This window comes from Heliangelus exortis, chromosome 3, assembly GCF_036169615.1.
Source record: "Heliangelus exortis chromosome 3, bHelExo1.hap1, whole genome shotgun sequence".
Classification (NCBI taxonomy): domain Eukaryota; kingdom Metazoa; phylum Chordata; class Aves; order Apodiformes; family Trochilidae; genus Heliangelus; species Heliangelus exortis.
The window spans coordinates 49,095,648-49,109,591 of record NC_092424.1 but is presented as its reverse complement, the minus strand read 5'-3'; the positions used below and the strand labels follow the sequence as shown (position 1 = coordinate 49,109,591).

General features: G+C 39.4%; 1 protein-coding gene across 1 annotated transcript in view; it reads right to left on the bottom strand.

The window, feature by feature from the left end:
• The window catches only part of ADGB (androglobin), a 96,772-nt gene extending 88,344 nt beyond the window's left edge, over positions 1 to 8,428 (bottom strand). The window contains exons 1-2 of the mRNA XM_071742439.1: positions 8,408 to 8,428; positions 6,181 to 6,605 (exon numbers count right to left, since the gene is read on the bottom strand). Coding sequence (XP_071598540.1) covers positions 6,181 to 6,605; positions 8,408 to 8,428 — 446 coding nt within the window. The remainder of the gene's footprint in view (positions 1 to 6,180; positions 6,606 to 8,407) is intronic.
• Positions 8,429 to 13,944: the final 5,516 nt, after the last annotated feature.

The following is a 13,944-nucleotide window of genomic DNA, read 5'->3' as shown; positions in this document are numbered from 1 at the left end:
ACTCAGGTGAGAATAATGATCTATAATTACTGGAAGAGCCTGTCTCAAGCAGCACATACCTCTGTCAAACTCACAACCAAAAAAAAGAAAAAAAAATTGGCAGTAATTAAATTATTTCCACACTAGAGTTCAGTACCCATGCATCTTTTAAGAACACATCTTGTGCTTTGCTTCTTTCTTTTTTATTGCTTCCATAAAATTATTTTGTGCCTTCTGTGTGGCACCTGAGTAATTAAGAATTAAAAGTCTGTGCATGGCAGAGCACCCCAGTACTTCTGTGGATTTAAGTCAACTTATTTACAAAGCACTTAGAGTGCATTGGTAAGAAAACCAGGAAACCCCATTTCTTCAGTGATGGTTAGAGTCTCAGAAGAAGCTCAAGACCATTCTGCTTAGGTAGAAAAATAATCCATGCCGAACAGCGTGTCTAATATAGCATTTTATAATTCTTTCTTGTTACCAAGCACAATAATTATTATTTTTCTTTTGACAGCACTTTTTCTGCTACATAGTTCTGCAGCTTTTCTTTATGATGTTGTTTATTGCAACACAACTCGAGATTTCTGTTGTGCAGTCTGGTTGCAGAATCATCAATCAACAGCTCACAGTGTTTGCCTGTGAGATCTCCCAATATTGCCTTGAATATTACAGGGAAAGCAAAACGTAAAAACTAAGGCCAGTACAGAGCAGAGTATTTAGTGTGATAATGTCATTGGTATATTACTTAGTGTTTTCATGCCCATGAGTCCATGAAGTTGGAAATCTACAGATCAGGGTAGGCTGAGCTCCCAGGGGTTCTTTGTTTTAATTAGAATTAACTAGAAAACTAATTTGAATACATAATTTCCTAATTAAAATGTTATCTAGCTAATAAGAAAATCAACTTACTGTTTGGTTTATGTGCTATTTTAATATGTTTATCATATTTACTTGGGGAAAAAAAAATATTGTCTTATGACAAAGCGTGAAATTAATAAGTAATTAAAGGTATAAAAAAATGAGGGGAAAAAATTGCTAAAAAATTGACTATATAGAATAAAGTTGTTCTGCTGCTACAGTGTAAACTGCTTCAGTTTTACACACTGAAACATTTCAATGCATGAAAGCACAGGTGCTGAAAGCAAGACCATCTTTCTGAGCAGCAAATGCTGCCACTAACAACTTTAGGTGTGTTTAACTTTATTTCTAAGACTAAAAAAACAAAAAAAAACTGGCCTTGGAAATATGGGTTATGTAAAAAAAAACAGACACTAAATTAAAAGCAGCTATTTATGCTTGGGCAGAACAATGCAAACTCTCCAGGAATGTCAATTCAGGTATTAGTACAATAGTACAGTGAAAGAGTTTGCAGATGCACACTGATATATAAAATAATAAATATTTTATAAAGAACAATTATGAATAAAGAAATTTCACTCAAATCAAACCCAAGATAATAACACATTTATTCACTATCATTACAGTGTCTGGGGAAAGAATTCACATGCATGATGGTACCATTTGTTGAGATGGGTTAAATTTTAAACTACATAGACACTTTTCCATTCAATTCTGCAGCTGGATGTCCTTATATCCTGGACCATTATAGATTTATGTTGATTTTGATTGTCATTCTAAATGACACTAACATGCTTTGAATTCAAGCTCCATGTTTCTCATAACCATAACCTCAAAACTATTTTTAAAGGCAGCTCAGTTTCCAATAAATAGGGCAGAATAAAAACAAATCGATTTGCCTAAACAAAAAATTGTGAATTTAGGGCACCAGCATTAATTAGGACTCTACCCTCAATGTCTTTTGTCCAAAATCTTAACTTCATTTGAAGCCCCTAGCAGAACTTAGACAGCAGAACTCTGACCAAAGCTCATGGAAAGTCAAAAATAATGAATAAGCATCTACGTACAAATCTAATAAGCCTTCACAATAATATAGCAACCCCTTCTTCCAATAATACATATTTTGCAACACAAAGATACACCCTCTTTGGCCACAAACATAAGAATGGGAGTACTGAGTCAGAGCAAGGGTGAACTATAGGCTAACATCTTATTTCAAACAATACTTGAAATTGAAAGCCTTTGAAGAGCATAAAGGCTGATAGCATGTATTTCTCTGATATTTTTATATCTCTAATCATTTTTAGCTCAAGCACTGCCTGAGCTACATGTGGTTGCTATTTATTTACATAAACTTCAATGGATTTATTTCCCAGAGACTTTTTCCATGACCCCATGTAAATTTTCAGTACCCATAAAAATTTAAACTAGCAAGCACAAGTGCTCCAGCACAAGACTAAAAGCACATTCAAGTTCAACTGCCATGCCTTTATCCACAAGACATTAGTTCTAGCCATTCCCAAAATTAAGTTGATCTAGAAAGCCCACCCAAAACATTAAAAAAAAAATTAAAAATCTGTTCAGTCTATATTCTCTAAACTACTTCTGCAGCCTAGACTTTAAGGATACTTACCTAAGGAACACATGCTGGCAGTAAAACACCAATCAAAGTCTTGGCTTACTGGCTTACTCCTTATCCTAGGCATATGGGAATTTCAAGTATAAATTTGTAATGCTGATATTTTTTCTGTTCTTACTGTCCCAGCCTTTAATCTTAACAACAAACATTAGTTAATCATAGGCTTTGGTGCAGGAACCTACTGTGCAACTGCAGTGCAGCAACCTGCTCCTCATTGCAATCTATCAGGCACACAGATAAACTTACACCAACAAACTTACACCATTATTTCCAGCCAGTCCAGGCTTCACCCTGTCTCTGCAGGTCCTTAAGGACCCATCAGTAGTAAATATTACTCTTAGTTACTGCTCTCCCTAATAAGAACTCCAGCAGCACTCTGACCTTACTTACCCTCTACATCAGTGAATTACTCCTAACCACTTGGTTTCTTGGCACTGACCCTTAACTCCTCACTTTTATCCCTAATGACCCAAGGTCTAATTTTACTTTGTGCTGGCAGATGCTGATGGCTCAAGCTTAATTCAGAAGATTGGGCTTGATGACACAGATTTTCATCATTTAAAAAGCTTATTAATTCATCATCTATTCTTACTACCCAGAATCTCTCTCAGTGCCAACCAAGACATCAATTCCTAATCACTACAACTGTTGAAACCTGAGATAGATCAGATTCTCAGTAGCCTCTAACGGTGCAATTAAGAAAACCTACAAGGACAGCAGTTCTTTTGAGTTCTTCAGCCTGTCATCTCTAGCAACTGCCTAGCTCCTGAAGGCAACAGCTACCTAATTAGAAAGCAGTAATGAATATAGACCCAGTGGAGCATTCTGCAGAGACCCACTGAAGTCTGGCTTAGTGAGTCCTCAAGGATTTTCCTGCCTTCTCCATATGCTCCTGAGGTCCCACTCCAGCACCACATTACATCCACTGGTAACCCCCACTAATTTTCCACAATGCAGATGTCCTGTGCTGACTCTTGCAAGCATTTATGAAGGAAAAAGAAGCCTGATCTCACTAGAAACCTAGCAAAGTAACTTTAAGGTCATCACAATATATTTTCCAGTTGTTTGTATCCGTTATTCTTAAAGGGTTTGTGCATTAATGCTATCCACAAGATTTTAAATGATAATGCTGTAATTCTTTGTGAGTTCCAATGCAATTAGTTGGTAACTGCAGAATGTCAGATAAATCATGTCTCCTGTCATCTTGGTCTAACACAAGTTTTCAAATTAAACACAAGCATATCCCCCAGGTTGCATTTCAGATGACTCTTCAAAAAAAGATGTTGCTTAATTTAATGGCAATGTTAAAAAATTCTCACACTCTAAGAATGTGTATTAGGGAACAAAACCTGAAAAACTGGACAAAATCTTTTGGATGACAGCCCATTAATTTTCACATGCACTGGAAAATAAGAAAATACATCTTTTTTCTCTAGCAGTGCTAAAAAATAAGTGTCTCTGACAGCTCAGATATCACCAGCAAAAAAATGATAAACTGCTTGAAGCAGTAAATATGAGGACCTGCATGGCTACAGCCAAAACAAACAAAAAGAACCAAACGGATGTAGTAAGGAGAAAGGAGGAATTAGAGATACTGCCTGACTGCAACAAGAGCAAAGTTACCAAAATGGGAATCAACATATGAAATAAAAAACAGAAATACAAAAATATCAGATAAGAACCTACTTTGCAGCAAAGGCTGGCTAACTGGATATGAAATGGATGTGGCGTTTCAAAATTTATTTCAAGAGATAAATAAATGATACAACTCAAACTTTTGTTTAGGGCATGAGCACATATATGAGGCATCTTTTTCATATGAGTCTTGCCAGTGCCATGTGTGCAGGCTTACGTACTTTAGGATGAGAAAGATGCTCAAAACTTAGAAATGGAACTTATATACACATTCACACATTTGCTAAGTACTTAGCAAATAGTGAGTCATTTTAAAATATCTTCAAGAGATGCTACTTACATATAAACATTTAAGAAACAAATGGAAATAATATTTGGTGGTTTGTTTTATACTTAATTTCTTTAAAATTAATTAAAACAGAAAGCAAACACACGAGGCACTGGGAATTATGTTTCCCTTCTGCAAATGAAAGTGATGTGCTACAAGAATCATAAACCATTTTGCCTTGAAAACTCCTGCTAGCTTAGTTCCTCTACCTGATGAAAATGGAGGGTGTGTATTCTGAAAATTATAGCCCAAACTCAGAGTTTCAAGATTCTTTTAAATCCAAACAACAGGGTGTGGGGTTTTGTTGTTTTTTTTGTTTGCTTTGTTGGGGTTTTTTGTTTGTTTTTTTTCATTAATGTGTAGCGAGACAGTAAGGAGAAATTATTTAAAACTTGAAAAGGGGAGACTTAGGTTAGACACTAGGAAAAAATTCTTTCCTGTGAGGGTTGTGAGACACTGGCACAGTTGCCCAAGGAAGTTGTGGCTGCCCCCTCCCTGGAAGTGTTCAAGGCCAGGTTGGATGGGGCTTTGAGAAACCTGGTCTAGTGGGAGGTGTCCCTGCCCATGCAGGGGGGTTGTAACTAGATGGTATTAAAGTCCCTTCCAACCCTGAAAATTCTATGATATGGTGATTTCAGTGAATGCTTAACTTCTGTCTGCTCGTGACTGTAAGCTGAGTGCTTCATACCATGAGCTGTGGCCAAGAGCCCCCAGGCAAAGCCACCCACCTGCATACCACCTGTGCTGTGATCTCCTTCCTACTGCTCTCCCTGAGGTATCCCCTGTGCTGGGCCAGGTTCAGTACAAGACACACACACAGAATCATTTTGAGGGGATGATGCTACTGGAGAAGCGTCCAGGATGTAACACAGCAAGAATCAAGCTGGTGAAGGGACTCCAGCACAGATCCTATGAGGAGAGGCTGAGGGAGCTGGGGGTGTTCAGCCTGGAGAAGAGGAGGCTCAGGGGAGACCTCATCACTCTCTACAACTCCCTGAAAGGAGGGTGTAGCCAGGGGGGGGTTGGTCTCTTTTCCCAGGCAACCCTCAGCAAGACAAGAGGGCACGGTCTCAAGTTGTGCCGGGGGAGGTTTAGGTTGGACATTAGAAAGAATTTCTTCACTGAGAGGGTCAGACATTGGAATGGGCTGCCCTGGGAAGTGGTGGATTCTCCGTCCCTGGAGATATTTAAAAAGAGACTGGATGTGGCACTCAGTGCCATGGTCTGGTAACTGCAGTGGTAGTGGATCAAGGGTTGGACTTGATGATCTCTGAGGTCCCTTCCAACCCAGCCAATTCTATGATTCTATGATAAGTACAACTTCCACGCCCAGTTAGGCCTCCAGCTTAAACCAACGAAATAAACAACAGTAACAAACAAACCCCACCTCGGCTACTGAAACCACTTTTAATTAGGCAGCTGCTAACTGTGTCAGCATAAATTATTTCCAAGCACAGGACTGCGGGCAACCACCTCCTCCACGCCCAGTGCCCGGGGCGACGAGGCGGCGGTATGGTGTCGGTACAGCACCCCGGGCTTGAGGGGCCGCCCTGCCCCGTCCCACTGCTCCCGGTCCCTAACGGCCCCCGCGGGGGAAGTTTCCAGACAGCGGCGGGGGCGGCCGCAGCAGCCCCGCCCGGGCACCGCGCCGCGTCTCCCGGCCAAGCCCGTTTCGCGGCCCGCGGCTACCGGGGGCAACCCTTCCTCCGCGCCCGTCTGCCCTCCCTCCTGCGGCTCTTACTCTTTGCCGGAGGCGCCCGTGAATCCAGGGCTGCTGACCTCCTTCTTCTTACTCCCTTTCGAGGCCATGGCCGCGGGTCCCGCCGCGTCCCAGCCGTTGCCTGGCGACCTGGCCTGGCGGAGGGAGCGGTTCCAGCGCCGCCCCGCGGCCCCTCCGCTGCCGCCGCTCTTATCCCGGTTCCCCGGGGGAGGAAGGCCCGGCAGGTGACGCCTCGGCTGGTGCCGCCGCCGCTGGGCGTTGCGGGGCCAGGGGAGGTGTGCGGGGCAGAAGGCTGCCACCGCGGCCGCAGAGTAAGGGGTGAGAGGCGAGGACCGTCGCCCGCCCGGGCCCCGAACCGGACACCGAACCGGGCCCGGGCGTGGGAAGGGGAGACACGAACCTCGCCCCCCGTATTCATGTTCAAGGAACCAAAAGTCTGACGCGTTCTAGCTGTAAAAATTCTAATCGCAAGACTTACGTTTGGAATGAATATGTAAAGCACGGGTGTAAAAAGTGATGATTTTAAATGGTAGCAATTTTTTGCCCCCTTTTACACAAAGAAGTAAAAAATTAGTAGTCCTGGAGGCTGGAGAGATTTTAGAGCTGGAAACTATTTATTGTCTTTTGTTTGTTTATGGGGATTTTGTTTTGATTGTTTGTTGTTTTGTTGGGGGGCTTTTTATGTGTTTTGGTTTGGGGTTTTTTTTCATTTCAACAAGATGCAACTCATTCCTGATATGAAGCCTCTGATTACCAAAGTAAATGGAGCTCCCCCACGCTCAGGTCAACCTTGTATTCATCACCTACATTTGAACTCAGCAGATGGTTGACTTTAACTTAAAGAAGCAGACTTTTTCGGATATGTTGCGGGGATTACATTAATGCAGCAGCTCTTATTTCTATCTCTTAACCTACGGGCTGCTTCCCAGCTGTAGTGCATGATTAAAAATCCATAAGACAACAGAACACACTTGGCCACTTAGTCAAGCTAAGTCTTTTTGAATGAAAAAAGATCAATGAAAATTTATTTGTCAAGGTGCAGAGGGCATGGCTAGATAAAAGAAACAAGGAAAAAAATATGCAGATGTTGCTACATCTAGAGGCTTATTTTAGACTAATGTCAGATCTTGGTTTATATCAAGATGACAGGAGGCCAGATACATATTTTTAACTTTCAAAGCAGAAAATTCTTCTGCATCTTTTCATTTTCTTCAGCATTACACCCAAAAGCATCCATTTTTAAATAAGGTAACTTGGGACACTTCTCACTCTAGAATCAAGTAAACACTTTAGGTTTAGTTCTTATTCTTCAAACTGAGCAGCTGGTCTCTTCAGACAATTATGCTACCAAATATTGATCAGGACATGCAGATGTGTAATTGCAGAGACAAAGGTGAGTTCAAGCATCTGACTACTGCTTAAATACCAGTGCAGGGCTGTTAACCACCACACCTTGCTGAATGCTGATGCAAACTTGGATTCTGAGGCTGTAGGCCTCACACATATAAAACACAAATAAAACCAACTCAGATAATCGCTGGTTTCCGTCTATTCCTCTGAATTCCCTTTTACAGAATCACAGAATTGTCAGAGTTGGAAAGGACCCTAGAGATCATCTAGTCCAACTCTCCCACTAAAAAAGCCTCATCACCTGGAGCACATTACACAGGACTGCATCCAGGCAGGTTTTGAGTGGCTTCAGAGGAGGGGACTCCACAGCCTCCCTGGGCAGCCTCTTCAGTGCCTTGTCACCCTCAGAGTAAAGTTTTTTCTCATATTTAAATGGAACTTCCCATGCTGCAGCTTGTACCCATTGCCCCTTGTCCTGCCACTGGAAACTACCAAGAAGAGTCTGGCTCTGTACCCCTTGCACCCACCCTCTAGATACTTGTAGACATTACTAAGGTCTCCCCTCAGCCTTCCTTCTCCAGGCTAAAGAGCTCCAGCTCTCTCAGCCTTTCATCATAAGAGAAATGCTCCAATCCTATACTCACCAGGCAGAGAAACTGCTATGGAAAGGTAACTCTTAAACACAAGTGTAAGAGGCACCTGTGAAATCTCTCCTGGTGGGAAAATTTCTTTGTCCCATTGCAGATGACCAGTGAGGTTTGCAGCATCCTCAAAAATATAAATTTGTAATACAATTGGGTGAAAAACAGCAGAAAAATAATGGAAATCTGAGGGCATCTGTCTAAGCATTTTTGGTTGGTGAAGGAAGAAGGACAGAAACCATCAGAAGAGAACGTACAGAAGCTAAAGAACCCTTCATTCTTTGCTCTCATTGCTGCTATACATGAAGTTTAAAATGCACCTTTTACCATAAAATTCTACAACACGTTTTTTTCAAAAATGGCATTGAAAGCAAATATCCAGGTGTTTTGCACATTAAAAAAAAGAAAGCATCTCAAGTGTTGTATCCATCAAGTTACATCTTTTTATTTACCCCAGAACTTAATTTAGAATTTCATAACCTAATAGAAATGACACAGGGCAGCTTGTTTAGAAAGAAAAGTTAATTTGGATTTTAAAAAAGCTAGGTTCTGGTGAAGGATCTGTTAGGTCAAATCAGCTGTTTCACTGGTCTAGTGTCTCAAGTTATGAAGTGTATACGACAGATGCTCCCTGAAGGGAAAAACTGTTTAGGTAGAGGCAGCCTTAAAGCTGGAATATGAGAAATAAATCCACAGGACAATATAGGAAAAACTGCACAGCTCCATGTAAGAAACTATTGTGATGGAGCTAAATAGATACATTAGTAACAGGTACTGGTTACCAACATGTGGCATTCTGGTTGACATTCTTCTATGATACCATTCGAAGACGTGGCTTTTTCCTTTTTTTTTTTTTTTTTTTTTTTTCCCTTAAACCATTATATCATCAACTACTATAGCACACACACTCTACTTGGAGGGAAAAAGCCTTTAAGTCCTAAATACTCTGCACTTTTTTGTAACTACAAATACCAGTTGGAGAGAACGAGAAAACACTGTGAGCGTGAGCACTATCAAAGCTCCACTCAGGGGTCTTGGAACTCAAAATGCTCAGACTTAATTCTCCTCTGTTTTTACATAAGGATTCCAAACAAAGACAGGAAAAAGAGAAGGCCTGGGAGTGTGTTGGGGAGTTTGAAGACACCAATTCTTCTGACAGGTGCCCCGTACCAGGATTAGAGACAATGTGAAAAATTAAATACAGGAAAATCCACTTTAAAAATAAGTTTAATTATTTTTATTTTTCTAATTACAGCAAGGAGGGTTAAGCACAGGAAAAAGTTCACCAGGAAGACTGAGGAGTATCTATCAAACTGTATCTGACAATGTGCAACCTATTCAGGCTGACTCTGCTTTGAGCAGGGCAGCTGGATTAGATTATCTCCCAAGGCTTCTTTCCAATCTTACCCTTCTATGAATCTAAGAAATACTCCATGGGAGAAAAAGGTTCAAGCTTGTGTAATAACAGATGCTGTATCATCAAGTGTGAGATTACTACAAAGGTAGGGGATGAAAGGGAGATAGAATGGATTTTGATTTTCTTGCATTTTGGCAGGCGCTTTTTTTTTTTTTTTTTGCATTTCTTTTTTCAAGGAGTAAGAAAACTTCGGTTTTGAAATGAATTCACCAGGCAGCATGTGAGCAGAGACTGGCAATGTCTGAGAAGAAGGAAACCTTGGAGTGTGTGATGAAGCTGTGAAAGAGCAGCCTCTGCACAGTTAGGAACAGTCAGCTCCTAAAGGGACTAACAGAGCAAGGAACTGAACCTGTAAAAGACTTAGAATCCTTTAGTATTAAAATGCCACATAACATGCAGCCTTTTACCCTCATTTAGAAACTAAAGACAATAAGGCCAGGAATCCTCCATATTTTAATTTCATTTTAAGTTCAGGACAAATAACAATTTACCAATCATAAAATAATAAAAAATATTATACTCACCTCTTATTATTTTTGCAAAAGGATTAAAGGCCCACGTTTGAGATGCTGACTCTCTACCTGTAAGCCTCTCAGATCAAAGCTATCTGAAACACCATCCCTACCTAAAAAAAAGCTTTTCTTAAAGTACTCAGGGCAGGAAGCATTTTGTACATGCACAGACTGATATGATACCATCTAGCAGAACTTCTGCATAAAATATCTAAGCCATATACAATTCCCAAGCTAGAAACTGACTGAATGAACACTCTTCTAAGTGGTGATAAAAGAATCTATAATTGTGTTCAAAAGTGTACCAAGTACTTTTTTTTTCCCTGTTTAGACACAAGTTGAAACTGACACAATTTGAATACAGGCACAATTTCACTCAAATCTTCACTGTGTTGCCAGATCTGATGCTCCTTGCTTTCAGTATTACCCTGCTGCAGGACAAAGAGCTCTGAAGTGACCTTTTGTGTACTGCCAAGTGAATTATGTATTTCTATTCATAATCATTCTTTATCTCAACTGGCATTTTAATTCTTTTTACTCCTTAAAGTATATTGCTGCCCCCATTTCTTAAATTCTTTAGTAATTCATAATATGAAGGACAAAGGCATATACCTAAAGAACTGTGTTTCTGTGCCAAATAACGTGATCTGTAAAGGAGGAAAGAGATAACCAGCTCTCTGTTTCGGAAGCAAGTCACAAGCAATATGTTAAGATTCGAAAGATAAGGGAGCAACAGTTTTTAAGAGGAAAATCTTTCACCATTCAATACCATCGTTTTCCTGCATATTTATTGCATAACCATTTCCTCATATCATCACATATCAAATGGTTACTCAGGCGCCGAGTCTGTAAGAATGACTCAAATCATTCCCCAGTGATTAATCACTACAGATGAACAAGTATTTGATTGATTTACAAGAAGTGAATATTGTAACTGAACAGCTCTGACACAAAGCACATACAAACAAAACTCCGGACCTTAGAACAGCTTATATTTTTCTACTACTGCAGGTAAGATATACCTAGAAAAATCCCATGATGAAACATCACTAATTGTTCTCACTCCTTTCTAGCTTTCTCAGTAACTGTAATGCTCATTAAGCTTTTTAAATTCAAGGCTGACTTTGCATTAACTTTACAGACATATAATCCAGGAAGACTGTATGCTATTTCCAGTCTTTACAAAATCAATTGATAGAAACATCCGAGGAAGGACATTTTACTGAAGGATTGATTCCATTTTTACTGAAGTTTTTTTTTATCTCAAAACTATGCCTTAAACATAGGGACTAGAAAGTCATGTACTTGCTCATTTAAGACTGACATATTTCAGATAGCAAGATATAATAAAAAACCACCATGGGGCCTCTGTTCATCTGATTGAGATCAATCATCACTTTTTTATATATCCTTTAAACATAAAATTATGTTTGACACTTCTTGCTTACTTATAAGCCTGAAGTTAAACTGGGTCTGTCTAAGCTTCCACATTTCTTTCCAAATCAAAGTTCCTGAGTTAATTAGAAGAGACTAATTTATTAACATGACTAATTTAATGTACCTAAACACTTCTCTACAACCTACAGTCTCATTCTCCTCTACCAAGGAGATGCTCCCATTCAACTTCCTCAGGCTAAACCACCAGTCTTTTCATACAGTTTTCACTTTCTAGCTAAATCAGATTTCCTGATCCACCCCACTAGCATAGTAGTGCTCCTTACATAGCAAGGAACAGGAGTGAAAATGCAGTTCATATCATGAAGACAGACAAACCATCTATTAATGTTGAAGTTTGTTTTGTTTTTTTTCTTCAGAAAGGTGGAGAAGAAAAAAAATAATCACGCAGGTATAAGTGAAATAGGATTTTATACTATTAGGCTTAGGAAATATGTCTGCTCTGTAATATAATCTGCATAGCCACTTTAAACCTTTTGGTTTTTATTTTTTGTAGACGGTAGTTTCTGAACCTCACCCTGCCTCAACCTCTCCAACTAGTGATAACCCATATCAAAACCAGTATACTCCTCCTGAGTTTGAGAGTCATGGCCATTCTACGTTCATGTAGTGATTTAGAAGAACACAAGCTACATACAGGACAAGGAAAATTCTTAAACACATTAACAACTCTGCAAGCAGAAATTTAGACATTCTTGAAATTAAGCTGCACAGGGTTACATTGTCACTGACCGGACCCAGATGAGATTCATTCAGGTAAATGTTCCAAAGCTTCAGAGTTTAGTTTTCATTCTGCTATTCAATCTGAAAACAAAACAAAGACAAAAAACAAACAAACCCCCCCCCCCCCCCAAAAAAAAACCACCAAAAAAACCAACCAAAAAAAACCCAAGCCAAAAAAAAAACAAACAACCCAAACAAAAAAACACAACCAATGCACAGCAGCTGTTTGGAAAAGGAAAAAACTCTGCTTCCACTGGCAGCTTCCCAATTAAAGTAGGTACTTAAGGAACTAACATTTGAATGTACACCACCTCCTGTACATCCTCTAAATAAGACTCAAGAATTGGCCATTTTTGCCCACTACTGACAAACTTCATGTTATACTCAATAGTCTCAGTAACCTTACACCTGAAGCCAAGTGAACATGAAATTACATCTTTGGTCATCAATATTTCTCATGTTTTGATCCAGTCAAGAATCATCAAATAAGTAGGCTATTCACACCTTCCACTGGTTAATTACTGGTTTTGTGCAGCTATCATTAAAGTTTAGAAAAAAGCAGTACACTGGAGATTGAGTAATTTACTAGAAGTGAGTTTACAGTCTGCAAATATTTATTAAAAGTGAGTTCACAATCTGGAAAAGTGACAAGGAACATTATGATAATTCCAGGTTAGTTAGAAAGGTTAACAATTCAAATGAATTGACAAGGAACATTGATAGGATGTAGCTTCCTTCCTTGAAACCAGCAACTTTCCTGAAACACCTGAAGTACTATAGGATTTCAGAAAAAACTTTAAAGTAGCAATCAAGCCTCAGTGTCCAATAAATCTGCACAAACCTGAGAGACACATTCTTTACAATGATGCATGTAAGAGTATGAGAGACCTTGAACATAAATTGAAGTTAAAAAGGTTCAGACTAGATAAATTCACAAGGGTCAATCAGGCATTGAAACAACTTTAACAATGGAAACTGTGTAGCCCTCGGAAAGGTTTAAACCAGACAACATGAAAGCCTAAGCACCAAGGTATGATCTTGAGTGGAGAACAATGTTGGCTTAGAAGACTTCCTCAATGTTTTCATTTTAATTATGTTATGATCCCAAGCCAACCGAATTTTAGTTTATACCAAGCCTTACTGTGATAATTTCAAGTAAGCCTTTAACATAGCAGCTACTAGAAGATGAATTTGTTTTCAAATGACAGTTAAAGCATTTTTTTAATAGGGTGGGACATATGATATGAACTTGTGTTCTCAAAAGCATACACCAAAAACATATATACAATGCTCAAATATATTTATTTGTCTCTTAAAAAGTACATTACTCTTTAGATTTAAAAAAAAAAAACAAAGACAGCCTAGGAAATCTTAATACAGACTTAAGTATATCCAATCTGGCACATACTCCATGCTGATGTTTAAATACACAAACAACACAAGACTTAAGTCAGTAGCAATGAGGTACAAGGACAGAAGAACACCTTAAAATGAAGGGAAGCTTCAAAGACTTTCAGCCAAGTAGAGACAGAATTCCAATCTCTATAAGCCTTTTGATCTTCATTTGCTGCCAAAAATACATTAATTATAACAAGGGCACAAAAGCATCTCAGTATACAGAGTTACAGAATTAGGTAAGCAAGTTCACCAGCTCTGAGTAGTCAGAAGAGTGCAGCACTGTTCTAAA